General features: G+C 45.8%; 1 protein-coding gene and 1 long non-coding RNA gene across 9 annotated transcripts; one reads left to right on the top strand and one right to left on the bottom strand.

Moving 5' to 3' along the window:
- Window positions 1-293: 293 nt before the first annotated feature.
- Window positions 294-8,752, bottom strand: D830015G05Rik. Of its 2 annotated transcripts, XR_378022.4 has the most exons (4): window positions 7,933-8,752; window positions 3,081-3,156; window positions 2,512-2,570; window positions 294-1,347 (listed from the first exon to the last, which is right to left on the bottom strand). It is a non-coding gene; the product is annotated as an RIKEN cDNA D830015G05 gene (long non-coding RNA). The 2 variants fall into 2 exon arrangements; XR_003956363.1 differs by having other exon boundaries at window positions 1,153-1,347; window positions 2,512-3,156; window positions 7,933-8,624.
- Pex5 (peroxisomal biogenesis factor 5) lies at window positions 7,880-27,008 on the top strand. 7 transcript variants are annotated; one of them, XM_006505758.4, is made up of 16 exons: window positions 7,880-7,992; window positions 9,374-9,537; window positions 9,782-9,817; window positions 10,123-10,255; window positions 10,424-10,555; window positions 18,552-18,657; window positions 19,104-19,194; window positions 19,581-19,691; window positions 19,917-20,012; window positions 20,589-20,708; window positions 23,593-23,736; window positions 23,895-23,965; window positions 24,370-24,576; window positions 24,878-25,043; window positions 25,323-25,480; window positions 25,654-27,005. In XM_006505758.4, the coding sequence occupies exons 2-16, from the start codon at window positions 9,391-9,393 to the stop codon at window positions 25,853-25,855; spliced, it is 1,920 nt and encodes a 639-aa protein (XP_006505821.1). In that variant the 5' UTR covers window positions 7,880-7,992; window positions 9,374-9,390; the 3' UTR covers window positions 25,856-27,005. The 7 variants fall into 7 exon arrangements, with proteins under 7 accessions (XP_006505821.1, NP_001347499.1, NP_033021.2 ...); NM_008995.2 differs by lacking the exon at window positions 7,880-7,992 and adding an exon at window positions 8,757-8,814 and having other exon boundaries at window positions 25,654-27,008; NM_001277805.1 differs by lacking the exon at window positions 7,880-7,992 and adding an exon at window positions 8,757-8,851 and having other exon boundaries at window positions 25,654-27,008.

Below are 27,008 nucleotides of genomic sequence, written 5' to 3'. Positions count from 1 at the left end.
TCTAGATACCAATGTCAAAACCAAGCACACTTAACCTTTTTTGGTTTTGTCTTTAAAAAACAAAACAAAACAAGATCTTGCTATGTAATCCAAGCTGGCTTGAGGTTCAAAATCCTCTTGCCTCATTCTTCTGAGTTCTAATATTACAGACATGTTCCCTAGCCGCTCAGCTGTATGTGTGTGTGTGTGTGATAGAGGGACTCCCTCTTCCTACAGCTCTGACTTTTATGAATAAAGCATAAACTACAATGTTATATAGATACATTGTGATCTACCTTTACTAATGTGTTCCTCCTGCAATCTTTGTAGGGTTTTTGTTTTTTTTTTTTTTTTTTATAGGTGAATTGGACATTTCTGGTTTCTTTGGAGACTCAGTTGTCTTATGTGATGTTTTTCTGGAAACTGTTGTATGAGAGGATGTTTTTGCTGAAACAGACATGTGGGAGGATGTTTTGCTAAAAACAGACCCACAATGTTTTTCTGGAGGCAGCCTGAAAAAGGGGCATGTGATGTTTTTTGCTAGAGCGGATGCTTGAGAGAACACATGATGTTTGTAAAGGATATAAATATATCCCAATGAATGGTGACAGTGCTGGATGGTATTGGTAGGCCTTGCCATTCATTGCTGGTTTTCATTGGGGTTTGCTGATGTTGGGTGGTATTGGTATGGGTTATCACTCTTTGTTGGTCATCATTTGTTGTGACTTAATAGAAACACACCAAAATCTTCTGGTGGTGTTCCGGTAGCTTCTTGCTGTTTCCATAGACTCAGGCTGACTAGCAGAGCCTTGCATTCTTTTCTGGATCGACTTATTGTTGTTAATCTATGAACAGTGTTTGCTAGTCCTGCTGTTGTTGATTTGAGAATTGTGTTTGTGAGCCCCTGCTGTTGCTGATTCGTGAATGGTGTTTGTGAGTGGATCGAGCTACCTCCACTGTTCATGTGAACTCAACTGCTAATATCCTGACAACACAGATTAGATTTGCTCCAAAGAGATATTTAAACAGGTGTACAGCTTACTTTGCTCTATCAACCTTTCCTTTTCACTACCTCTGGTGGGTGATGGGTTAGAAGGGACATTAAAGCATTTAGGAATGAACCTTTATTAAAAGTAGGTTTTGGAAAAAAATATCTAAGCCTATAAATGGCACCCAACATGGGACTCGAGTTCAAGACTCTGATATTTTAGTATTATAGGTCAACAGTTGCTGTTCCTGAGACACATAACATATTTTTCCCATTATTTTCATCAGCTAGAGTCTGTATATTGCTAGGAATGTTGTGCCTTCTTCTGTAACTGGAGGAAGATAACATCGGCAGAAGGGTACTGACTGAGCTGGCCAAACCTGTAGTATCAAACAATAGGAAATCCACTTTTTTGGGGATGATGGTGGTGTCTGATAATCTTTCTGAACATAGATGATTTTTAGAAAAATTTTAGGGTCCCAGAAAAATTGAGCTAAAGCAGAGAGTTCAGTTAGGCCTTCTGCCCCAACCCCAGTCCCCTGGGCTTTTCATTCCCTCATTAGAGTAGCACATTTGTTAAAAATGATGGAACCACCAGGCAGTGGTGGCGCACGCCTTTAATCTCAGCACTTGGGAGGCAGAGGCAGGTGAATTTCTGAGTTTGAGGCCAGACTGGTGTACAGAGTGAGTTCTAGGACAGCCAGGGCTACACGGAGAAACCCTGTCTCAGAAGAAAACAACAACAACAACACCAACAACAACAACACTCCACCAAAAACAGAGTATTAGGCCGGGCAGTGGTGACATATGCCTTTAATTTCAGCACTTGGAAGGCAGAGGCAGGAGGATTTCCGAGTTTGAGGCCAGCCTGGGCTAAATAGAGAAACCCTGTCTCAAAAACAAAACAAACAAACAAACAAAAACCAAACAAACAAAAAAGCCAATGGAACCACATTGCTATCAGTATCACCCACAGCCCACGACTCCCTAGGCCTTTCTCTTCTTTCCACTCTATGGGACTTGAGGAACAGACAGTGCCATGCACTTCAATTACAGTGCTGTGTAGTTGAGCTACCTTGGTCTTTGGTGCTTCACTTATTCATCCCTCCTTTTTGACTCCACCCCAGACAACAACTGGTCTTTTACAGTATCCAGTTTTGTTTTTTTAGAATGTCATAGATTTAGAACCACGTAGATTAGTGCTGAGGCTACTATGTTGATAACTCATTTCTTTCTCATGTAGAATACTTTTCCATTGTATGGATGATGAATAGACCCTGTCTATTCATCTTGGGCTTCATGGCTGCTTTTGAACTTTGGTAATTATGAATAGATATATGTAGTGTTTTGCATGTATTTAACTTGTCAATGCATCTGGCTAACTACAAAGGATCATACATATGTATAGTAAGAATATATTTAGCTTTTTATGGAGTGGCCAAACTCTTCAAAAGTGGCTATGCCATTGTATTAGTCAGGGTTCCCTAGAGTCACAGAACTTATGGGTAGTCTCTATATAGTAAGGGAATTTGTTGATGACTTACAGTCTGCAGTCCAACTCCCAACAATTGTCAGCAGCAGCTGTGAATGGAAGTCCAAGGATCTAGCAGTTGTTCAGTCCCATAAGGCAAGCAGGTGAAGGAGAGAGAGAGAGAGAGAGAGAGAGAGAGAGAGAGAGAGAATGAATCTTCCTTCTTCCAATGTCCTTATGGAGGTCTCCAACAGAAAGTGTAGCTCAGATTAAAGGTGTGTGCCACCATGCCTTTAATCCCAGATGACCTTGAACTCAGAGGTCTCCCTGTCTTAATCTTCTGGAATTCATAGCCACTATGCCTCTAGTCTCCAAGCCAAGATCCAGGTCAGAAACTTCTATCTCCCAGCCTCCAGATTAGGATCACTTTTGAGCCTCCAATTTGAATTGTAGTTCATTCCAGATATAGTCAAGATGGCAACCAGGAATAGCCACTACAGCCATCTTGCACTCTTGTCAGAACTGACTGATAGTCCCTCTTGACCCACATCTTCGCCAGCATTTGATAGAGTCAGACTTAGGATGCTGGACATCCTAATAGGTGTATATTGACCTCTCGTCATTGTTTTCACTTACAATTACCTAAGCATATGGTGATGAACATCTTTAGATTCCTGTGTTTGTCCCTTGCATATCAGTTGAGGTTCCCACTCCTGTGCTGTAGACGAGAAAATTAGATGAGAGTCAGAATAGCTACTGCAACTCATGTGTGGTGAATATAACTAACGTTTTGGAGGATTGTGAATCAAATTCTTTTCACTAAAGCTCAGTCCAAACCCCCTCCCCCCGAAAAAAAAAAAACCCAAACCAACCCACCAATGACATGATTTTGAAATTTTGCTTACATCAGTCTTTCTTTTCTCATTCTATTCCGAGGTCCCCTCTTTGTTTCCATCCTGTTTATAGAGCTTTATTTAGCTCTTCCTCTCCACAAATCTGCTAGGCACAAATTATCTTTATTTTCTTTCATTGACAATGTCCTCACGTTCTCTCTTATTGCTCTAGCTGCTTTCAATCTCTCTCTTGTTTCTAGTTTTTGAAACTTGGATAATATGTGCCTTGGTATGTGTTTCTTTAGGTTTATTCTGTTTGGATTTTGCTCAACTTCTTTCATCTGTAATCTAGAGCTCTTGCCAAATTCAGGGCAGTTTTGGTTGCAACTTAGGGTACCCTCTCAGCCATCCCCCTCCCTTAGCACTCTGAAGATGCACGTGCTGGATCTTTTGTTATGGGTTCTGCAGGCCCTGGGTCTGTTTATTTGATTTTTTTCCCCCCTCTGGTCTATTTCTCCTCTGTCATTCAGCTTGAATAATTTCTAATGTCCCATCAACCGTGACTGATTCTTTCCTCTGTCCTATTCATTCTATTGGTGAACCTTTTTTTTTTTTTTTTAAGATTTATTTATTTTATGTAAGTACACTGTAGCTGTCTTCAGATACACCAGAAGAGGGCATCATTACAGATGGTTGTGAGCCACCATGTGGTTGCTGGGATTTGAACTCAGGACCTTTGGAAGAGCAGTCAGTGCTCTTAACCACTGAGCCATCTCTCCAGCCCCTTGGTGAACCTTTTTAAAGTTGATTATTGCATATTTCAGTCCTAGATTTTCTATTTGGTTTATAACCATGGGAAAGCCTAAGTGGTTGACTCTTTAGCTTGCTTGTTTTTAGTTAGTAGCTAATTTTGAAGGTTATATACCTGACTGATATATTATTATCCTCTCACTGGCTTTGTGGTATACAACCCCTGAGACATATATGTATAATGATAGCAGTTGCCTAGGTTACTCTTCAAGGGCCTGAAGTGCTTCAGCTGAAAGCACTGGCTTTTCCTATGGGAATATGGATGGCTCAAGGATGACAAAGACAGGATGAATCAAGCTGGGCGTTGCTGCCTCAGTATTGTACCAATGTTCCCCTTGGCTACCTTAACCTTTGGGTCAGATCTCTGTTCAACTCTGCTCACATCCTATTAACCACGTCAGAAATGTCTTCTCTGGAACTATAAGATTAATTTGACCTAAACCTCCCTAAGCTCTCTGCTCCCCTCCAGGGCTGATGACACCAAGATATAGGTAATTAAGACTATCCTATTTCAGGCCAGTGAGCTTTGCCTAAAAGCCTCTAGTCACCGGCTCTTTCTCTACTATTGTACCAATTCCTTCCCCATCCCCTGGCCCTGTTAAAACAGGGTAAGACACCTTAGTTTTCCAGAGAGTCTTTGTCGGTCATACGGTCCATCTTTAGTTTTGATGGCTTTCAGGTAAATCTTTTTCCTTGGCCCTACAACCTGTATTTGAGTCATTGGCTGTTTCGAGTGGTGAGGTAACAGATATGGTTTGGCAGCAGTATTTTAAAAATATATCTTCTGTGTCTTTGCTGGGGATCTGTAATTTTTAATGTTTGAAATGAACTTTGAGCCTTGGGCATGGGGACTTCTTGCTGCTCCTGGCACATACTCGGCAAGTGGCCTACCACTGAGCTGTATTCCCAGCCTGGCTCTGTGTGTTTTGTCGATTCAGAAGGATTTATAATTGCTCAATGAAACATTTTAGAACTATTTGATTAGCATTTAAAGAAATAGGTTGTCATTGTGATATTTTTTCTGTACAAATATCACTATATTTTGTTCTTATTTGGCCCCAGTGTCCCCCACTTCCACTCTGCCCTTTCTGCTGATTTCTTTTCCTCACTCAATTAACTCCCCTTTGTGGTAATGAAGCTTTTTCTTAAATGATAAGTACCCTAAAATAACGCTAATGCCTCTGTCATCTCAGAACTGGGCGCTTATGTTGATACGGTCCAGCCTGAGATGTTCGGGGGTCTTGGTAAGTGAGGGAACTTTGATTGATACCTGAACATTTTTTGCAGTGTGATATGAGATTCTGAGTACTATGTAAGACTTTTACCTCAACTGAATTAAAAGAAGATACCCTTCCAAATGTGCCTGTGTGAAGACCTTGGTTCACAATTTCTTGTATAGCAACCCCAGGGAGGGGGTTTGGATCCTCATTCTTTTTTTCTTTTCTTGTTTTCTCTCTCTCTCTTTCTTTCTTTCTTTCTTTCTTTCTTTTTTTTTTTTTTTTTTTTTTTTTTTTTTTTTTTTTTTTTTGACTCAGAGATCTGCCTGCCTCTGCATCCCAAGTACTGGGATTAAAGTTGTGCACTACTATGTCTTGATGGATTCTGGTCTTAAAAACAAGAACAACAGTAAGAACAAGAACAAGAACAAACTAAAGCATCCCCCTCCAAGAGAAAAGAATGTGGACTTGAAAACGTACAAAGAAATTTGTTTGTTCAAGTGAAATTGTGTAAATGTAAATTGCACTTAAAGAACACAGAATTGACAAAATTGGTTAAGTTATAAGCTAGAAGTGGATTTCATTATTGGTCAGGAAATCAGCCTAGGGATCCCGGCAGGGACAGAGCTCATCTCAGCAAGGGGTGTGGTGTCACACGTGTGTAATACCAGCACTCAGAAGGGAGAACTAGGACCGGGAATTCAAGGCCTGCCTGGGCTACATGAGAACCACCATAATGCCCCTCTCCATTGAAGCCAGGCACAGCAGCTCATGTCCACGATCCTAGCATACAGGATGTGGAGGCTTGGGAATTGCAGCAAGCTTGAGTCTGGTTACACAGTGAAAAATAAGATCCAGGAACTGGGCTATCTAGGTCAGAGGCCAGCAAAGCACGACGGAGCCTGTGCCCTGTTTTCGTACAGTCTAAAAGCTGGGCATGTGGGGTCCCCCCCCTTAAAGCAATTGAAATAAAGTTATAAGAATGGTTTATCGTGGAAGTTAAATGAAGCAGTATCTTCATTGCTCACAAGAACTTTGACTGGAATACCGCCATGCTTGTTCTATGGCCCTATTGTGAAATGACAGAGAAGCAGGGACAGACAGTGTAGATCCAAACGTGTTCATTGATTGGCTCTTTACAAAGCTTGATGCTAATGGCCTAGATGCAAGTCCCAGCTTTTAAAACCCATATCACAGTCCCAGGCAAGATCCAACAGTTTTTGTCTCGGTTCCCTCGCCTGTTAAACAGGGATGCCTTGACATTAATAGTTATGAAGTGGATCATATAAGTCAGTATTTGAAAAATGTTTAAATCAAGCCTGTGGTGATGTAACTTGGGTCTGAAAATTAGAGGATTTCAGCCTATTCCTCTTGAATTGGCTAAATATTAAGGAATGTTTACCTTTATTTTATAACTTCTTATTTTATGGGTAAAATATGATTTTAACTTTGAACTTAGATGAAGAAGATATGGTTTCATATTTAAAACTTTAATGAGCTAATTATAAATATTAAGCACCCACATAACTTAATTTAGCCTTTCCCCTGGGACTGTGGGCCAGGCATTGTGAAGAAGTCTTTGGCTTATATCAAAGGTCTTTAAGGTCTACAAGGAAGACTTCTCCAAGTCTGGGATGCAGGGCTGTAGGTGTCTGGTGCTTGCACTGTTTAAATTTGTGTGCGGTATACGATGTATGTGTGGTGTGTGTGTGTACACAACTCTCAGGGGAAATAACTTTTCTGCTACTTTGTGGGCCCAAGGGATTAAATTCAGGCCCTTAGGCCTGTGTATAAACACCTCTACCACTGAGCCACGCTGCCAACTGCTTGCATCGATTCTGACTTCCTAGCTATTTGATTTTTGTGCAAGTCTTATTTGTAAAAGGAGGTTAGTAATAGCTTTCTCATAGGAGTATTATGAAGATTATGATTAAAAGTGCTAATGCTCACCAAGTGCTTAAGGCAACACCTGGGGGTTAACATGCATTTCATAAGCATCGGTTATTATCTCAATTATTCTCCCAAGATCTTGGCATGGTAAATTCCTGCTAATCAGTTACTAACCTCCTAGCAGAGTAGGAGGTTATGTGTGTGATGCGTTTTGAATGCTTCTGGGAGATGCTCTCCCATTTCCCCATGACCAGAAATTCAAACCATCATATGCTTTCCTTAAACACTGCTTTCTCCAGAGATTCTCCTGTTTTAACATATTCATCTTCCAAGATGGCATCCTTTCCTCCTTGGTGTGGTTTAGTTTATTCGTTGCTAGGTGTTTTTTTCTTTACAATGGCAGCCTGGAAACAGTGGACAGGGATGAAATTTGTGGTCAAGGAGAATGGGTGTATGTGTGTGTGTTAGGGCCTCTGAAAGATACTGACAGTGTACTAAAGACAGAAACATTGCACAATATTCTGCCTTGTTCAACCACTGCAGTTATAAGGGCAATTTCTATTTTCCCAGGGACGAATTTACACTGCCTGTGTTCCCTGAGGAAGGCTACCTTTGAAATCATCAGGGCAGCAAAGAACCAAGCCTGCCCCAGGGCGCCACCTACAGACTACCTGCTTCTCCCGCACCCCGGGTTGGGACGTACGTCAGGCCTTTCTAGAACCAGTTTCCTCCTAGCCCACCTACCAGCACTCTGAACCCCTCCCCTTCTCAGGACGTCAAGGAGTCCGTCGGTCTTGGACCTAGGTGAGCTATCAAGGTTTGCTTTCCAGTGTGACCTTGAGGTCTGGCACCCGAGCCATTTCTCTGGCAGATGGTGGAGCCTGAGGCTTAGGTTCATATTCCCTGATCAAAGGTATTCCTTGCCACGTTTCCCCAACTTGGAGCTGCAGGGAATCAGGCCATCGTGACCTTGACCAGTAGGAAAGAGGAGAGAGGAGTGACTCACAGCACTCTCCCCATCCATTACAGGATTGAGGTCTCAAAATGCGTTGGACCCTATTTTAGTCACCAGAATTTGTCATCATCCGGAGCTATTTTCTTCATTACGCAGAGATGGTAGAGGCAGGCCCCTGTCTCCTTGGAGGCTGTGACGCTGTCCTGAAGGAGCGTCTGTTGGAAGGGGGGTCAGGCCTAGGAGGCCGAAGCAGGTCATAGATTTGACCTCCGAAATCTCCCGGGCTCAGTTTGGGCGATTTAGAGGTGCAGGAGAACCAGGAAAGAGAGCTGAACCGTGGAACCTGAAACCTTGGTTTTTCTCCAAAGCCAGAGAGGCCTCTTCTAGCTCCAGTCCTCTGAGTTTTCCACTAATAAATCCTGGCGTTCTAGGGACTACTGCAGGTTTCCCCAATCCAACTGTCCAGGACTGTCTCCTTTAAGGATCTCGGCTCCGCCCATCACGCTGCGCAAGCTTGAGGCCCCGCCCCTTTACCCGTTTCCGTTGAGCTGGGCCGCAGCGCCGCCGTCCCGGCCCCTTTAAGGCCGAGTCCCGCCCCCTTGCTCCCGCCCCCTCCCTTCCCCCAGCCCACTCCGGGTGCCTCGGCCGGTCGGACGGTGCGGCCCGCGACGGCGAGCATTGGAGCCTGGGGGCGCGGGGTCGAGGCCCGTAAGTCCCCGCCGCTGCGGTGGCCTCGTGGGACGGGGTCGAGGCTGGGGCGACGGGGCTGGGGGCGCGGGGCGCTGGGCGGGGACGGGCGCGGCCGGGGAGGGGGCTCAGGTGACACGAGCTGGGATCGGGACCCGCAGCTGGCGCCTGACCGGGGGTGTGGGTCCCGGTGTACGGTGGAAGGCGTCCCCGCTGTCCCTCGTCAGGTTAGAGTTCGGGTCTAGCCGTGTTTATGATGCGCTCCCCGTGCTCCCCAGGGGTCCAGGCCCTTTTGTAGAGCTGCTGTTGGCGGGTGGTGTCTGAGCTGCCGTCCGCTGGAGGGGAAGCCCGAGCCGAAAGCAGCGTTTCGAGTGGGAAGGCAGGACACAGCCTCCTCTTGGACTCCAGACACACCTCGGGGGGTGGCCCCGGGGGCCTGGCCCTTGTGGAGCCGTCGTGGGCCCATCTGCTCTAGATAGGGCCTGAGGCGTGCGTTGGGAAAGTCTGGCTTCCCGACCACAGTTCTAATCTTCTGTCCATCAGGGAAGCTGCTGGTCACCATGGCAATGCGGGAGCTGGTGGAGGGCGAATGTGGGGGTGCCAACCCGCTGATGAAGCTGGCCACCCATTTCACCCAGGACAAGGCCCTTCGGCAGGAGGGACTGAGGCCTGGCCCCTGGCCTCCGGGAGCCTCAGCAGCAGAGACCGTGAGTGTTCTAGGAGAGCCTATTTCTTCCACCTGACAGCTGCTTTCTCTGTGTTAAAGTAATAGCAGTCACCATTCAGTAACACTGGAGTGAGCCTTGTGCGGCTTTACACAGACAAGGACTACTATTTTATAGACAAAGAAGCTGAGGCTTTGTGAAGGCTCTTGACTTGCCTCAGGCCACCTAAGCAGTAGAGTTAGAGTTGGGTTGTAGCCTGCTATTGTCTCTTTCCTTCTTATCTTAGGTTTCCAAGCCTTTGGGAGTAGGAACTGAAGACGAGGTAAACAGAGCAAGTTTCTTTTCTGTCTTTTTTTTTTTTTGGGGGGGGGGGTTGTGGTGATTTTTTTTTTTTTTTAAATCAGTCCACTCATACTTCAGTCTTTGAACTCTCTTTACCAAATGAGATTGCCTGCCAATGTTTTCGTCTACTTTTTGGGGTATTTTTCTGGTTTCCAAATTTACAGATAGATTTTTTTTTTTCTTTATTTATCTCCAGTTTTCGTTTCTCTGTCCAACATCAGTGGGCCCTGCCTCTGGCTGAGGCCCTCTGATCCTAATGTTCATCCGACCATCTCTCTGTAATAGTTGGTGTCAGAATTCCTGCAGGACCAGAATGCAACTCTTGTATCCCGAGCCCCTCAGACCTTCAAGATGGATGACCTCCTGGCAGAGATGCAGGAGATTGAACAGTCAAACTTTCGCCAGGCTCCTCAGAGAGGTGGGTTCAGGGCCTGGTAAGACGGGAAGAGGCCAGAGGGCTTCCATCCTTGGGTTTTGCTGGCATCGGGGGACTGAGATGCTGAGGAGAAAAAGGAGGTGTTGCCCATGAGTGAGTGTGAAGGAACCTGTTTTCTTTTTTTCTTAGTCTTCTCTTGTCTCTTTTAAGCCCCTGGTGTGGCAGATTTGGCCTTGTCTGAGAATTGGGCCCAGGAGTTTCTTGCAGCTGGAGATGCTGTGGATGTAGCTCAAGATTATAATGAGACCGACTGGTCCCAAGAATTCATCGCCGAAGTTACAGGTGAGGCTTGTGGGGACATCTGTAGTAGTTGTTAGGGAGCATTTACATGTCCTGTGTTGCTGGGCGTCCTGATTCCTCTTGGGATGGAAGGTGATTTTCGCTACTAATGACTTTTCTAGTTTCTTGATTCATTTCTGTAGGATGTTAAATGTGACTTCTTATAACAATTGTAGGTAATCAAAACATAATAAAGAGAAAAGTGGGTTTGGTTGGAAAAAAAAGAGAGGGGGTGGAGAGGGAGAGAGAGAATATGAATGAGAGATTAGATCTGCCTCTTTATCAGTAACTTGACTGCTTAAGTCTAGTGGAGAGGAGCTAGAGATTGGATGGGTAGCCCAGGAAGAGAGCAGTATTCATCTCGGCACCTAGGACTCTGGCAATTCAACCATCTTGAGTAGGACTGGGGTCTGAGAAAATTGATTGTGGAGTTCAGAACCCTGAAGTCTGGCTAGGCTGCCTGTATATATATTGGCTTTTCATTTGTAGATTGAACAAACTGTGGATAGAAAATGGAAAATGTATGTCTGCACTAAACGTATACATGCTCTTTGAGTTTTTAGACAGGATCTCTGTAGTCCAGACTGTCCTCCAAATTCCAGTGTAACTGAGATCTTCCTGCCCTCGCCTCCTGAATGTTGGGACTACAAGTATGAACCACTATGCCTGGCCATGTGTGTGTGTGTGTGTGTGTGTGTGTGTGTGTGTGTGTGTATTCACTATTTCCTAATTGATATAATTGCTATATATGTAACATTTACATTATATAGGGTATTATAAGTCATCTAGAGATGTCAGAATAATGGGAGGATTTTTGTGGGTTATATGTAAATATATCATTTCACGTAAGAGACTTCAGTCTTCAGAACTTTGTATCTGTATGGGTTTTAGAAACTAATTTCTTTATGGATGGTCTTTGAGGGTAAAGATCATCTGTAACAATAGAAATAATATCAGCTTCTCTGTGTTAAGTGCATTGAATGTGTTGTTTACTTATCTCTGCAAGATCCCAAGTTCTAGCTGTTGTTTTTAGGACCATTTTCTAGATAAGAATACTGAGTTTATGACTTGCTTAAGATAAAGCAGCATTGTGAGTGACTTGGTTTTTGGTTTTAATGTTTTTTCTTTTTAAAGATTTATTTATTTTATTTCTGAGTACACTGTTGCTCTCTTCAGACACACCAGTAGAGGGCATCAGATCCCATTACAGGTGGTTGTGAGCCACTGTGTGGTTGCTGGGAATTGAACTCAGGACCTCTGGAAGAGCAGTCAGTGCTCTTAACCACTAAGTGATCTCTCCAGCCCAATTTTTTTTTTTCTGGTTTTTCGAGACAGGGTTCTTCTGTATAGCCCTGGCTGTAGACCAGGCTGGCCTCGAGCTCAGAAATCTGCCTGCCTCTGCCTCCCAAGTGCTGGATAAAGGTGTGCGACACCACACCTGGTTCATTTTTTTTTTTTTTAAGTAGAATATCTTTTTATTTTTCTTAGGCATTTTATACATGTTAACAGTAAGTCTCACAGCACCCCACTCCAGCCTCTGGTTCCCACATTCTTTCCACTCACTCTTCTGAGACATCCCCTTTGGCAAGGTGGGGTGAGCGAGACGTCCCGTTTAGTGCTGAGTGTGCGACGGTCCCTTAGTCTCAGCACTCTGACACTGCAGAGAAGTGCCTCTGGCCCGGGTTGGGGGCAGCGCTGATCTACAGATAGGAGCACAGTGGACAGTTTGACAGTCTGTTGTCTAGGTTTCTCCTTAGGTGTCACTGGGAATAACTCTGTGGACGGAGCTGTTACTCTGTTCAGCCAGGCCACACGCTTAAGAGTCTTAGCCCAATGTGTGTCTTTGGGGCCATCCTCGGCTACTGCCTCCCTGTGCGTTGATTTTTCTTCCCCAAGCCTATCTAATTAGTGTAAGAGGGGAGGACCAAGTCAGCCTCCCTCTTCCTGATGCTCACAGAGCGAAGCATTGTTTGCCCCTTTCCAAGTATGAGAAGAGACACATGTGGAGAAAGTTACAAAAGTTCTAGGCCAGGCTGTCACACGGTCTGACTAGCCAAGGTCTGAGATAATGGACTTAAGATGGTTTCTCCTCTCAGCCTTTTTTCTCCTGCAGGAGGAACTCCTAGCACCCAGTAACTTAGTATAAGCCGTTATAGGTGATTTCACAAATACCCTTTCCTTAAGTAAGAAGGGTGGACAGTGTTTCTAGGGTTTGCTATTAGTGCTAAGCGCTTTCTGCTGGGCTGCGCTTTGTACAGGGTTATAAGCCTTCTACAGAGAGTGTCCCTAGGAGACGTGACATTCAAAAGTCATGCCTGTTTGTATTCAGGTGCTTTTCAAACTATTATTCTAAACTCTCAGGTCCTCCCAGTGGAATGCCTTGTGCTCAAATCTGAGCTATCCAAAGACCCTCTGCTGGACAGAACCCTTCAGGTTTCCACACAAACCTTAAGCTTAAGTGATTCGTCTTAGTCCAGAGAGACTTCTCTTGGAATGGGTGGGCTTTAGTTCATTCTCCATAATTTAAAGCTAATAGACAAAAACCCAAGTCCTTTATGCAGCTAAGCAGTGTGCTAAGCTAACCCCTGATTTTATTATAATTAATTGTTTCCTGCTGGTTAAATCTTCTCTAACTCACAAATGAATAAATGTAGCTTTAGAAAAAAACATGTTTGACCTGCCTCACCTGTCCGGTTGTCTTTGGCGAACACATTCTTTTGCAACTATGCCTGCTTCACAGAGTCCCGGATGTGGGTGCCTGGGGCTGAGATGTGTGAAACTGGGCTCTGTAAAGTTGTTCTGTTGTAGTAGGCCTTTGGTAGTGAATAAAAGAATGCATTGAGATTTGGGGAACAGAGCTAAAGAAATAGATTTCCTAGGAATTTGTGTTTTATTTATTAAAAGGATTTATTTTTATTTTATGTATATTGGTCTTTTGCCTGCATGTGTGTCTGTATCATTATGTATGCATTACTTGCAGAAGAAAAGGGTGTCAAGGTTGAGACTGTTGTTAGCTGCCAGTTGGGGTTTTGGAATTGAACCCAGGGCACCTGGAAGAACCCTTAAATAAGCCAGTTCCCCTAATCACTGAACCATCTCAGCAACCCCAGAATCCATGTTTTAGAAATAGCTTTCTCTTAGTGTTTGTGGCTGTTTTAGTACTTGTTTTTTTGGGTTTTGTTTTTGTTTTTGTTTTTCGAGACAGGGTTTCTCTGTATAGCTCTGGCTGTCCTGGAACTCACTCTGTAGACCAGGCTGTCCTTGAACTCAGAAATCTGCCTGCCTCTGCCTCCCAAGTGCTGGGATTAAAGGCATGAGCCACCACTGGCCCGCAACTGTTTTTTAATTGATAAGTAGATTTGACAAAATATACTTTTTAAGGTCTTATTAATTAATTAAGTTTTGGTGTTTGTGATATCTCACTACAAAATATACTTTTTAAGGTTTTATTAATTAATTCAGGCTGGCTTGAATTTGTGGCTGTTTCTGCTGAATGTTGGGATTACTGATATGAATCTTTATGCCTGGTTTGTTTGTTTGTTTGTTTTGAAAAGGTCTTAATATGTAACCTGGGCTGGCTTTGAACTCACAGTCCTGTCTCTGTATCCCAAGTGCTGGGATTATAGGCATGCTTTGTAGATTCTTCTTATATTTTAAATTCCCATGTTTAATATTCTAGAATTATTCAAGAGGAGCCTTGAAGCTCATCTTTTTATTTTAGTTGTTTTTAATATGGAAAAATTTACAGTCTTACTGGTAAGTGTGAAACAATAAATAAAAAGGAAGCCGAGAGGAAAGCTGTGTGTTACTGTCTCCCGGATTCTCCCCGTGGTGATGAGGAGATTCACTCTGGTACAGTCTACAGAGCTCTCCGGCTTCTCCAGGTTTCTGTGCCATTATCTGTATGTGAAGAGTTTTACGTAACTTTGATGTGTAGAAAGCACCATCCCAAGAATTAGTCCATCACCATACAGGACCCAGCCCCCCTTTTTGGTCTGTTGTACTTCTGATAGAATCATCTGTTATGTTTTCTGGCCAGTCTGCATCTTGTGTTTACCTCGATCAGGAGATGAAACTCAGCCCTCAGGTAGCCTGAATTTAGACAGTTTCAGTTGACGAGAGAGAATGTGTGTCTGTGTGTGTGTGTGTGTGTGTGTGTGTGTGAGAGAGAGAGTATGTGTGTGTCAGGGGGCGGGGAGGGGGAGAGGGAGAGGATTTTTTTAGAGTGGCTTACTGGCTGTGGTCCAGCTACTCCACCACTGGCTGTCTACCAACAGGAGATCCGAGAATCCATGGTTGTTTAGTTCATGAGGGTCGATGTCTCAGCTGGTATTCAGTATATGACGATCCTAAAGAAGTAGAGTCTGATGCCTGTGTAGGAATGGACTTGCCAGTGAGATAGAGAGCAAATGGACAAAGAGCAAGCTTCCTTCTTCCATGTCTGGAATAGACTGACTGCTAGCCGTAACATATAGGCTGCCAGCCGAAGGTGTGGCCCATCTCAAAAGATCCAGATTAAAAGTGGGTCTTCCCACTTCAAATGACTTAATTAAGAAAATAATCTCTTACCGGTGCAGCCAGCTGCTTGGGTTTTAGTTAATTCCAAATGTAGTAAAGTTGACAACCAGGAATTGCATCACCGTGTGAGGTTCATAAGCAGCTATGGAATACAAACTTGGAGTGTTAAAGTTGTAGGAAGCAGCTGTAGCGGAAGGTGGTTGGTGCTGACGTTTCCATGAACAGAGGAAGAAGAGGTGTGGATGAATACAGAGAGTACCAGTCTCCTATGATGTCCTGGAAGGTTGGCCCTCTGCAGATGGTGACGGCAGCTGCTCCCTTTTGTTGCTATGTTTTATTTTTGCAGAAACTCCATGAACTGTCTGCTATGGTCTGTTTTATAGGTAAAGAAGTGGAAAATTACAAGTTAAAATAACTACTCTGAAATATACAGTGAATGATGGGTGGCGTTGGGGTTTGGATGTGGGTGACACTAGGCTCAGGTTAGGCTCAGCCTAGGCTCATCCTAGAACCTTCTTCATTCCATCCCACAGAACTCATGCTTAGGGTCGGGAGTTCTGAGTCTTCGACATTTCAACTTGTAGTAGATGTACTCACATGGCACAGACAAGGCACAGTGTGAAGTGGTGTGATGTACACATGAATGGGCTGTCACTGGCTCTAACTCTGCTTGTTGTATGTGACCTAAGACTTTATCTCCTCTGGCTTTTATTGCTTCAGCTTTAGGCATGTCTAAATCGATCTGGTTTTCTGTAGAGATTTCTCAAAAAATGCGTGAAGCCATATGTTCTCTGGGTTATTTCATCAGTTCCCTTGTGGAGGCAGGTTCCCAGAGCCAGAAAATGTCGGGCCTTGAGAGCCTGAGCCAAACTGTTAGGTTGTTGTTGCTATTACTGTTTTGAGGTGCTGGGGACTGAATTCATGCCCTTGTCATTGTGAGGCAGAAATGTAACACTGATGCTCATTTCTAGCCCTGAATTATAGCAATTTGAGGATAATGTTTTTCACCTGTGTGTCTTTACCCCCTGATGTGTGGCATGTATGTGTGGTAATGGTATATATAAGGTAATGATATGTATATGGTAAAAGTGTATATATGGTAATAGTGTGTGTGTGGTAATGGTGTGTATATGGTAGTGGTGTGGTAATGGTCTATTTGTGGTATTGGGGTATGTGTGCTAATGGTGTGTGTATGTGGTAATGATGTATATATGGTATTGGGGTGTGTGTGGTAATGGTGTATATGTGTTAATGGTATATATATATATGATATTGGGGTGTGTGGGGTAATGGTGTGTGTGTGTGGTAATGGTGTATGTGTGGTAATGGTGTATATATGGTATTGGGGTGTGTGTGGTAATGCTGTATATGTGGTAATGGTGTATATATGGTAATGGTGTGTGGGGGGTAATGATGTGTGTGGTAATGGTGTGTATATGGTAATGGTGAGTAGGTATATGTGGTAATAGTGTGTGTGGTTATGTGTATATGTGGTAATGATAATAATGGTGTGTAGGTATATGTGGTAATGGTATGTATGTGGTAAAGTGAAGAAACTTTGTTTTTGTTTTTTTTCCTATTGTTTTTTGTTGTTGATGAGAACATTCTGTAGACATTGTTTGTGTCTTTGTGGCCTTGAGCTCATCATGGCAGAGTGAGAGTAAGGAGGAAGTAGAGGGGAAATAGGAAGGACTGGTTATTCTTCAACAGATCTGGACTAAGGAGCCAGGAGATGTTATTGAAATCAATTTTGATATTAAACATTTGTTTTTCAATCTTCACATATAAGCCACAGTCTGGTTAGCTAGAGGACCTGGAGGGCAGAACCTGTAGTTGAGTGTCCCTGAATTAAACACAGGATTTGTAAACCCAAACAATTGCCAACTGTATTTTTTTATTATGCTAACTATACATGACTTATTCATAATCAGGTGTGCATGTTCTGAGACCCTTGGTTCTTGTTTTATTTTTATTTTTTTTAGGTTTTGACATTATTTTCTCAGATTTTGAGATTGCTTCATTGAAATTATTCAGGTCAAGTCTTGGGTGCAGTGGGGTGTACGTTACTAGTAAGGGGTAGCAATGTCTCCTCAGTGACAGTAGGACCTTCCACTTGGGGATGATGACTGTCGACCTCTGGGATGTAGCGATGGGGACACAGAGGAGAAGAGAGCTGGGCTTGGGCCTTCTCTGCTACCTTGGCAGCACTAATCTGCTCACTGCTTGGTGGACAAAGTCCCCGGTGTTGAGAAACAGTTCAGCGCCCTTGCCTGGAGTTTGGTCCTGTGCCCTTTATCACGGCAGTTTTGAAGATATGTTTAGAATTTGACTGAAAAACTCGATTCTTAAAATGAATCAAAGCGGTGAGGAGTCAGGAGCTGTGGCTCCTGCTCAGTCGCTCAGCGCTTGGGAAGCTATGGAAGAAGGAAGAGCCTGGGTTCAAGGCCAGCTTGGGCTGTGTACTGAGACCCTGGCTTAAAAATCCCGGATACCAACAACATAGCGTTGAAAGCCAGCATAGTGTTTATCTCTGTGTGTAGGGCCCGAGGGCACCTGTGAGGAGGATGCTGGCACCATGACTTTGCCCGGGTGGGGATGTGAGCTCTGTGCCCAGGTTTGACACACACTTTATACTTCATGCGTAGTTCTTGGCTTCTTACCGAGGATTGTAGACTTAAACAAAAAAGGATCCAGGAGAATGAAGGCTGGAACAGGGGTAAGGATGAGAGAAGAGGGAAAGTAGGCAAACACAGGTTTGGTGACTCATGCCTTTTATCTCAGCTAGAAGCAGGAGGATGTCTGTGAATTTGAGGCCAGCCTGGTTTATATGAGTTCCAGGACAGCCAGTGCTACATAGTGAGACATCTCAACCCCCACCTCCTGCCAGAAGAGGAAGAGGGAATTAATATGGTTAAAACTCTTATAATATGGATGTGTGGCTGATGTGTGGAAGCCTCTTACTCTGTACAACAAATATACTCTAATAAAAATTAAAAAGAAAACTTAATTTATGTGTATATTTTCCCACTATGTGTGTCTGTGCACTACTTGTGGGCTTGGTACCTTTAAGGTCTGAAGAGAACATTGGGTCTCCTGGAATTAAAATTACAGTCAATTGGACCCCGGTCCTCTGGAAGAACAGGCAGTGCTCTTAACTACAAAGCTATCTCCCGACCCTACTGTCTTTTAAAGATAGACTCTTTTTATAGCCTTCAACTTTCAAGCCTTCTGTTTCAGCCTAAGTTCTTCCCTGAGCCTCCTTGGTAGGGCTCCTGTTCTCAGCTCTCCATAAACTTCTGTCCCAGCCCCTTTGGGAATAGCTCACAGAAGAGGATATTGGGAATTTATTAGAATTCTCTTTCAAGGGGGGACTCTCTAGGGTTCTGTTTGCTTTGGTTTGGTTAAGTGGGTCAATGGGTCTGTATTACTTTCTCTGACCTTACATTGAAGCTTTGATGAGTTCCACAACTGCTCTCTGCAGACCCACTGTCCGTGTCCCCTGCCCGATGGGCTGAGGAGTATCTGGAGCAGTCTGAGGAGAAGCTGTGGTTGGGAGACCAGGAAGGATCCTCTACCGCTGATCGATGGTGAGTCCAGTGTCTTCCGTGGGTTGCCATGGAGAGAGTACAGTTGTGGGCACTTCCCTACCTCTTCCCTCTGCGTCCTCACTAGCTTGCAGGTCGTCTTTGTTCTACTTCGTTTGTTAACATTTCCACTATTGTTACTGGTATTTCACCTATGAGTAGTAATCTTACCCATTCCCCCAGAGATTCCCCAGAGGGAGCCCTATTTCCTTGAGATGTTTTTCTTCTCCCTCTCTGCAGAGCTATGTTTGGGGAAGGAAAAGTATAAAGACTGTCTGTCCCACTGTCACAAAGATAGCCTTCTTTAATGTAACTTAGAGCTCGTAGTTCCTCAAGGTCTTGAAGGCAGCATTATTGCCCCACCCTGTAGGAGTTCTGTTTGCCATGGACAGGACTGGGGATGAGCATGGGTAGTGGGTGGGTGATTTGGTTTTTCTTTCTTGCCACAGGTACGATGAATATCATCCTGAGGAGGACCTGCAGCACACAGCCAGTGACTTTGTGTCCAAGGTGGACGACCCCAAATTGGCTAACTCTGAGGTGAGTCACCTCCTGCTGCCGCGCTCAGCAGAACTGGGATTGAGGGGGAAGCTCTCCTTCCCTCACGATACTGTGCTGTAAAGAGGGGATGTGACTCTAGAACTGTCTCCCTCTGGAGAGTGGAGACTGGATCCGGCTGCGTCTTCCCTGTGTTCCCTGTTTCTTTAGGTACGAACCCTTTGTCTTTCCTGTGCCTTCTCAGCCCTGGAGAGGCAGAAATCCTCGTGTTTGATCTCTGCCTTTTCTTCTCAGGGCCTTTAGCATTTTCTTGGTGCAGCTAGAGATGTTCATAGGGAGGGGAGAGTGCAGGGTCTCCTTGGGCGTAGTTGAGAGTGCACACCTGGAAGTCCTGTCCCAAGGTGCCTATGTGTGTCTCTGTGCCCCAGTTCCTGAAATTCGTGCGGCAGATTGGCGAGGGGCAGGTGTCCCTGGAGTCGGCTGCAGGGTCGGGCGGAGCTCAGGCAGAACAGTGGGCAGCAGAGTTTATACAGCAGCAGGTAGGATATTGCCATTCCCCAGCCCACTCTAGACTGCTGCCAGAGGCCGGATCAGTGTTCAGTGGGAAGGGATTCCGTTGACAGTTTGCCTTGTAGCACCTAGACCCTGAGTGGGTGGGCAAGCGTCTGAGAGCACCTAGGCTGGTGGTGTTTAACGGGGCTTCATCAGTCTGTGTTAATGGGAAGAAAGGCGGTGGAGGTGGCACTTATCATCGTTTGTCACAGGGCACGTCAGAGGCCTGGGTTGATCAGTTTACAAGACCAGGAAACAAAATAGCTGCCCTTCAGGTGGAATTTGAACGAGCCAAGTCAGCTATAGAGGTGAGAAGAGCTGGTACGGGTGGGGTGCTCCAGGACCATGTCCTACTGTGGGGGAGTATGGCTTTATTAATGTCCGAGGTGATGGGCATTGCTGCATAGTGTGGTTCATTATCCATAGAAATTGTATAGGTATGGGATGAGTGCTTTTATAAAAATGAAAACTCTTGGGGGATGGAGAGATGGCTCAGTGGTTAAGAGCACTGACTGCTCTTCCAGAGGTCCTGAGTTCAATTCCCAGCAACCACGTGGTGGCTCACAACCATCTGTAATGGGATCTGGTGCCCTCTCCTGGTGTGTCTGAAGAGAGCAACAGTATACTCATACATAAAATAAATAAATCTTTAAAAAAAAAGAAAACCCTTGGACATTCTTCCAGATTCCCACATCAGAATCTGGGGTAGAGTCAGGGGATTTGCATTTTGCAAAAGCTTCTCTGATGTTGGCTAAACACACTGAAGTTTGCAGCTCATTGTTCTAACAATTATATCCCTGTGGGGCGAGGGTGGGGAAGGGTGGGCTGGGCTGGACTGGGGATGGAGTATCTCCTTTCTCTTACCTGCTTTCCCTTCCTCGCAGTCTGATGTCGATTTCTGGGACAAGTTACAGGCAGAGTTGGAGGAGATGGCCAAGCGGGATGCCGAGGCGCACCCCTGGCTTTCTGACTATGATGACCTCACATCCGCTTCCTATGACAAGGTAGGAGGCCCTGGAGAATTTGAAGTTTCCACACTGAAACTATTACTGTTCTTGAGCCTCTTAAACTGAAAAGAAGTCTGGTTGATACCTGTTGTCCAGTAACTGGTATAGTGTGTTCTTGAGATTAAATACCTTTTCAGATCACACAGTGACATAATGCCCACGAGGGAGGCTTACACAGGATGCACTAAGAGCACATGAGTCGCTCCTCGTTGGAGGTTGCCCTGGGGCAGCTCGTCTGTTGCTGACTCCTGCTGGACAGTGGTAGCTGGTGAACCATCCTCTGTCCTCACTGTGCCATGTATCTTTTCTTTTTAGCTCATGAGTTCAAACCCCTCGCTTTATCTTGGGGGTCAAAGCAGTGTGGGCATGTGCTAAGGAAGGTCTGACTATCCACGGAGCTGCACCCCAGCTCACATAAGTTCTGATATCTTCTTGTAGGAATCAGGCTCTTGTCCCGATTCAGGATTTTAAAGAATTACATCAAGTAACTTAAACAGTAGGAAAACTTCCCAGTGGTCTGTGGTGAAAGGTGGTTGGTTTGCATGTACTGTGAGCTTTTGACTTAGGTGCTGTGACTCTTCAGCAGTGTCTGTCACTGAGTAAATCTGCTGAGGATGTGGCTGGTGATTGAGCTTTTGAGTTGAAGCCTGAGAGGGAAGGAAAAGATGTGCTTGCTTTCCAGGAAGGCAGAATAGAAACCCTTCGTGGTGCCGATGTTGGGGAGGAAGAACCAGCCCCTGAGACGTGAAGCTCGGTGGTGGAGGTGGATGTAGACACAGGGAGTGGTGCAGGGACAGGAGAGTGAAGTTCCGGGGACTGTAAAGAGGTTAGGGCTTGAGAGCCTCAAGAAGAACCTAGGACAAGAGGAAATGTGGCTGTTGATTCCATCAGATCTGGCTTGTCTGAGAATGGGCTTGTGTGGGACATTGACGGGATGCTAACTTCTTGGGACCTTGCCTTGTATTTTGCCCCAGTATAAGTTCCTTATAGAATAGCACTTTTGATCGATTCTCAGTCTTTTGGCTAAGATCAAGTGTAGAATAGCACTTTTGTTATTCTACATTAGCTGTTAATTTATAATTGGCATTTCCATACATTTGATAAATGGAGACATAAGTACTATTTTCATAGGGCAGTATTTTGTTAGTGTTTATTATTCCTGTATTTATGACATGCTATGCAGAATAACTTTTTATGTTAGAAGCTTAATTTAGCACATATTATTCTCATATTTATGACATGTTAGGCCAAATACACCTTTAAATTAAAAACTTAGAAATATGAGGAAGCTAGGCATGATGGTGCACACACATAACCCTATCACTTGGGAGGCAGGAGGATTGTAACTTAGGCTAAGTTGGGTTAGTGGGATTGTGTTTCAAAACAAAAACTGTAATTTAGTTATTAGATCCACGAACCCTAATTGATGTCATTGATACCTTGAAATATTGTGCCCTAGGCTGAGACACACTTGCACTAATGCTTCTCAGAAATGTTCTACTCCATTATTCACTAGCAGTGAAGTGTTAAGCTCTGGCCTTACACTAAGTTGTGCTGAAGTGTATGGAATTTTATGAGTCAATTATCAAATGAAGTTACGACCTTCTGTGCTGTTTATTGTTGCATTTGTCTGTGGTGTGCATGTGTGCACTGTGGTCAGAGGATGACACGGGTCCTTCCTTAATTCCTTCCCCTTTGCTACAGGGGCAGATTCTCTCACTGAACCCAGAGCTCACTGACACACAGCCTGCCCCGGGGCCCCCTTTCCAGCTGCACTGCCATGCCTGCCTGGGTTTTATTGGGGTGTTGGGGATCTAACCTCTGGTCCTCAGGCTTGCCTGGCAAGTGCTTCATTCACTGAGCCGTCTCCTCTTCCCTTTTCCCTCTTCCCTTTTTTAAAAAATTAAATTAATTTTATTGATAACTTTTAGATTTTTCAGACATTGTAAACCACTATCAAAAGTGTTTCTGTGATGGGAGAGTTTGATGTAGTGCTCTCTCTACAGTGTGATCTATAAGATTTTGAAATAGCGCAAGGCAGTGGAAGAGACAAGATGACGCCAGAGTTAGTGCTTTGAGGATGGGAAGCAGTGCTCAGCTCAGTCAGCTCCATGTAGCCAGGGCACAGTCCCTTCAGGGCATTACTTTTCCATCTGTGCAAGTATTTTGTCTTTGCATAGCGGAATAATATTTAATAATTCTTTGAGCAGGAATTGATAAAACCTTAAATAAAGACCATAGGTAATGGCGTCTAGAGGAAGCATGTTTGAAGGACGGTGACAGTCGTTTGTTACATTGTCTGCTGATGACATGTGAAGAACATTCGTCTCTGCTGACTGTTGTACACAGCAGTGTGCCTTAAGGAAGTAGCTGCAGTCTCCATTAGTGAACACTGTTTGAAGCTTCGTAGTAAGGCTCTCAGTAGCTTTGAGGCATAAATTACACCTGTTAGGAAATTACATTATATCTGATAACGTTCTCTGATTCCCACTGAGTGGCTCAAAGGATGGATTGATGATGGACAGCAGTTGAGGTTGAGTGGAGGAGAGCACTCATTGTGCTCAGCGGGCTGCTGAGAGGCATGTGCTGTCCAAGGGGAGAAGCTGAGGCTATGGCAGTGCGGGCTTGCGAGGACTTCCTACAATGACTTTATGATCCCAGCACAGATGCTCACAAGCCTCTGTGTAGACTCACCCAGCTTCTCGGCCATTGGCACTCAGCTTTGCCTTGTCCTGGAGGAGCTTTATCGTGTGGAGGGTTTGCTACACCTGTGTGGAAGGACGCCCTCACTGCCTCCACCTGCCTTGGTTGCTGTTCTCTTGCCCTGCTACCCTGGCTGCCGCGATTCCCTTGGAGTTCCCCTCACTTTTCTTCCTTGTAGGGTTACCAGTTTGAGGAGGAGAATCCCTTGCGTGACCACCCTCAGCCTTTTGAAGAAGGGCTGCATCGACTGGAGGAGGGAGACCTGCCCAATGCTGTGTTGCTCTTCGAGGCTGCTGTGCAGCAGGATCCTAAGCACATGGAAGTGAGTGAGGCCTTGTTCTGATGGCTTCTTCCTTTTGTGGAAGGGCCCAGAGAGGCATGCATGTGGGTGTGGTCTCCTGGGGTGGGTGGTGAGTAAGGGAAGGCAGTGGAGGGAGGGGCGGATTTGAACTCAGTGATGGATTGTCAACTTCCCTTTAGGCTTGGCAGTACCTGGGCACCACCCAGGCCGAGAATGAGCAAGAGCTCTTGGCTATCAGTGCCCTGCGGAGGTGAGTGTGCTGCTGCGAGGGCAGGCAGACGTAGCCCTTTGCAAGTAACCTTTAGCCTAATAGAACCAGGTCTTTGTCCTTCTCTCTGGCCACTAGCACACAGATGAACCTGTGAGGTTGTTCCAAGTCGTCGTGGCTCAGAGGAGTGAGTGTGAGAGGCTTGATTCCGATCCATCATCAGCTTGGGTTTATCTGTGGGATCCTGGTTGGTCTTTGGCTGCTGAAACTTTGCCCATCTCAGAGTGGAATTTTTAATATCCAGACCCGAGGTTCCTTTCTATGTAGTGCTGACAGGGCAGAAGTACGGCCTCTATGACTGTGCTTCAAAGCTTGGCCGCACACCCCTGGTGCTGAGGGCTGCAGGTGTCATTTACAGATACTCAGTCTGCTCTTTGTCCCATCAGGTGTCTGGAACTAAAGCCAGATAACCGGACAGCACTGATGGCGCTGGCTGTGAGCTTTACCAATGAGTCCCTGCAGCGCCAGGCCTGTGAGACGTTGAGGGACTGGCTGCGCTACTCACCGGCCTACGCTCATCTGGTGGCTCCTGGGGAAGAAGGGGCGACCGGGGCAGGCCCCAGCAAGCGCATCTTGGGATCTCTGTTGTCTGAGTGAGTGTGGGACATTCCTGGGGTGAGGCCTGTAATGCCAGTCCTAGTAAGAACATGACCTTGGTTTGTCAAGAAGGGGTATGCTGTGATTCAAGAGTGTGACTTGGTCAGTGTGAAGGGGTCAGCATTCTGCCATGCAGTGCTCTGATGAATAAAGCAGGCTGGAAAGTGGATGTGGGTAAAGGAGCTGACTGAAACACCCCTGAAGCGTGGGGATATGGTTGACTTAAGAGATTGGCGGCTAGGAACACAGGTGACCCATTTATTTACCACCTCTGTGCTTTTTCTTCTCCTTACTTAGCTCCCTGTTTCTTGAAGTAAAAGATCTCTTCCTGGCGGCTGTGCGTCTGGACCCTACATCCATTGACCCTGATGTGCAGTGTGGCCTGGGAGTCCTCTTCAACCTGAGCGGGGAGTACGACAAGGCTGTGGACTGTTTCACAGCTGCCCTCAGTGTTCGCCCCAATGTGAGCCGTGGGGAAAGAAGGTGGAAGAGTCATTAGCATGTGGGAGATTGCGTTCCAGCGTGCATGCCAGGAAAGCCTTGGGAAGCCTGGGACAAGGCAGGGTTGCTGGGGAGAGCAGGAGCGTGTGGTACCCCAGGGACCACACTGGGAGCTGCCGAGGGGAAGAGGGTGGGCTAGTAACTACGTTAACCAAACAGTAGCGAAGCAGGTGGAGGAATGGGCAGACGTTGGTCCAAGTTTAGCTCATGTTCCCAGACCTCTCTGTCCCTCTCTGTCTAGGACTATTTGATGTGGAACAAGCTTGGGGCCACCCTGGCCAATGGGAACCAGAGTGAAGAAGCAGTGGCTGCATACCGCCGAGCCCTTGAACTACAGCCTGGGTATATTCGGTCCCGGTATAACCTAGGCATCAGCTGCATCAACCTGGGAGCTCACCGGTGAGTGTGGGTCCTGCTGTAAGCAGCTGAACCTGTTTCTTGGCCTTGGTCTCTGATGTTCTGACCCACCCTCCCTCCCTCCCTCCATCCCTCCCTCCCTCCCTGTGCCCTTCTGCCCTTCTGCCCTTCCTAGTGTTGCTCTGCTCACCGGCTCTCATTCCTCTTCCCTACAGTGAGGCTGTGGAGCACTTTCTGGAGGCTCTGAACATGCAGAGGAAGAGCCGGGGCCCTCGGGGTGAGGGGGGCGCCATGTCTGAGAACATCTGGAGTACCCTGCGCTTGGCGTTATCCATGTTAGGCCAGAGCGATGCCTATGGGGCAGCCGATGCTCGGGATCTGTCTGCCCTCCTAGCTATGTTTGGCCTGCCCCAGTGACAGTGGGATGGGCTGCCCTGTGAGTGTCTGCTTGGAGGGGTCCGCGCTCTGGGTGTGACTCCCTCTCCTCAAACGGGCCTACCAAGGGGGTGGGCTGATGACCACAAGCGGTACGACCTCTCAGGAGCTGCCTCAGAGTAGGGGTGCATAGCTGTGTCTTAGGTCCTACTTAATTGTAGGGATGAGCTGTCTCTGTCCCTTGGTAATTCAAGGGCTGTCTACCCAGCTACAGATCTCTTTCTGTTCATCAGGCCCTTTCTTGGTGCTGCTTCTTGGGTCGGACCCAATGACATAGGGGAGTTGTCATCTGCCGTTTCTGATAGGGTCTGCCACATTTGTAAGTCTCTCCTTGCCCCATCTTCCTGGGAATTGGTAACAGTCCAGCTTCCTTGGGCAGTTGTGTGTAAGAGGCTCCCCTGAGCATCTGTGCGACGCCAGCTGGGATGGATGTTAGGAGCTGCCCTGCTCGCTGAAATGGTGATGCGGCTCCCTAGAGCCGAACTTGGAACAAGTGCTCGCAGCTCGGTCACTCCGGGAGCGAGCATGGATCTTCTGTGGGTGGACACTGAAGCAGCAGATGCTCATGTGGTTACTGTACTGTCCTCAGGGCCAGGGCTTGTCACTGCAGGTGGCCTGGCCTATGGGGGAGGGAGGTTCATTTGTGGAATGAGCCCAGAGATGCGACAGTAGTGATACGGTCAGCACTGCAGTCCTCTCTTCTTGGGAGACTTGGAAGTAGGAACTAAACAAACTCTTGTAGCAACCTGGTTCAGAAGTTGCATTCTTGCCAAATTCCCAACCAAGGGAGGGTTCAGTGTTACCATAAGCCTTCTTGAAACCTTTATAGGGGATATCATTGAAAACCCCCTTCCCCTCGATTACCTCCACAAGGTGAAGATGAAGGGATTCTGAGGGAGCAGCTGGAGACGTCTCCACTGTTTCTGTGTGGGGAGATGCACAGACCCCCATAAATGACTGCTAAGCCTCTTACCTTGTCTTCAGTAGCTAATGATCAGATTTTTTTTTTTTTTAAACTGCCATGGTCCCAAAATCCCATCCTGAAATTTATTTTTCTTTGTATGCATATGTGTAAATGATTTAAAAATAAAACTGTAAAATATTTGTATGAAGAATAAACTGGACTGACGTGGGT

This window comes from Mus musculus, chromosome 6, assembly GCF_000001635.26.
Source record: "Mus musculus strain C57BL/6J chromosome 6, GRCm38.p6 C57BL/6J".
NCBI lineage: Eukaryota > Metazoa > Chordata > Mammalia > Rodentia > Muridae > Mus > Mus musculus.
The sequence above is the reverse complement of the archived record's forward strand: the minus strand, read 5'-3'. Positions and strand labels throughout refer to the sequence as shown.

Coding starts and splice junctions, on each gene's coding strand:
- Pex5 (NM_008995.2), top strand. CDS start 9,391: ATGGCAATGCGGGAGCTGGTGGAGGGCGAATGTGGGGGTGCCAACCCG. Junction 10,256..10,423: donor TCGCCAGGCTCCTCAGAGAG/GTGGGTTCAGGG, acceptor GTCTCTTTTAAG/CCCCTGGTGTGGCAGATTTG. Junction 19,195..19,580: donor CCAAATTGGCTAACTCTGAG/GTGAGTCACCTC, acceptor TCTGTGCCCCAG/TTCCTGAAATTCGTGCGGCA.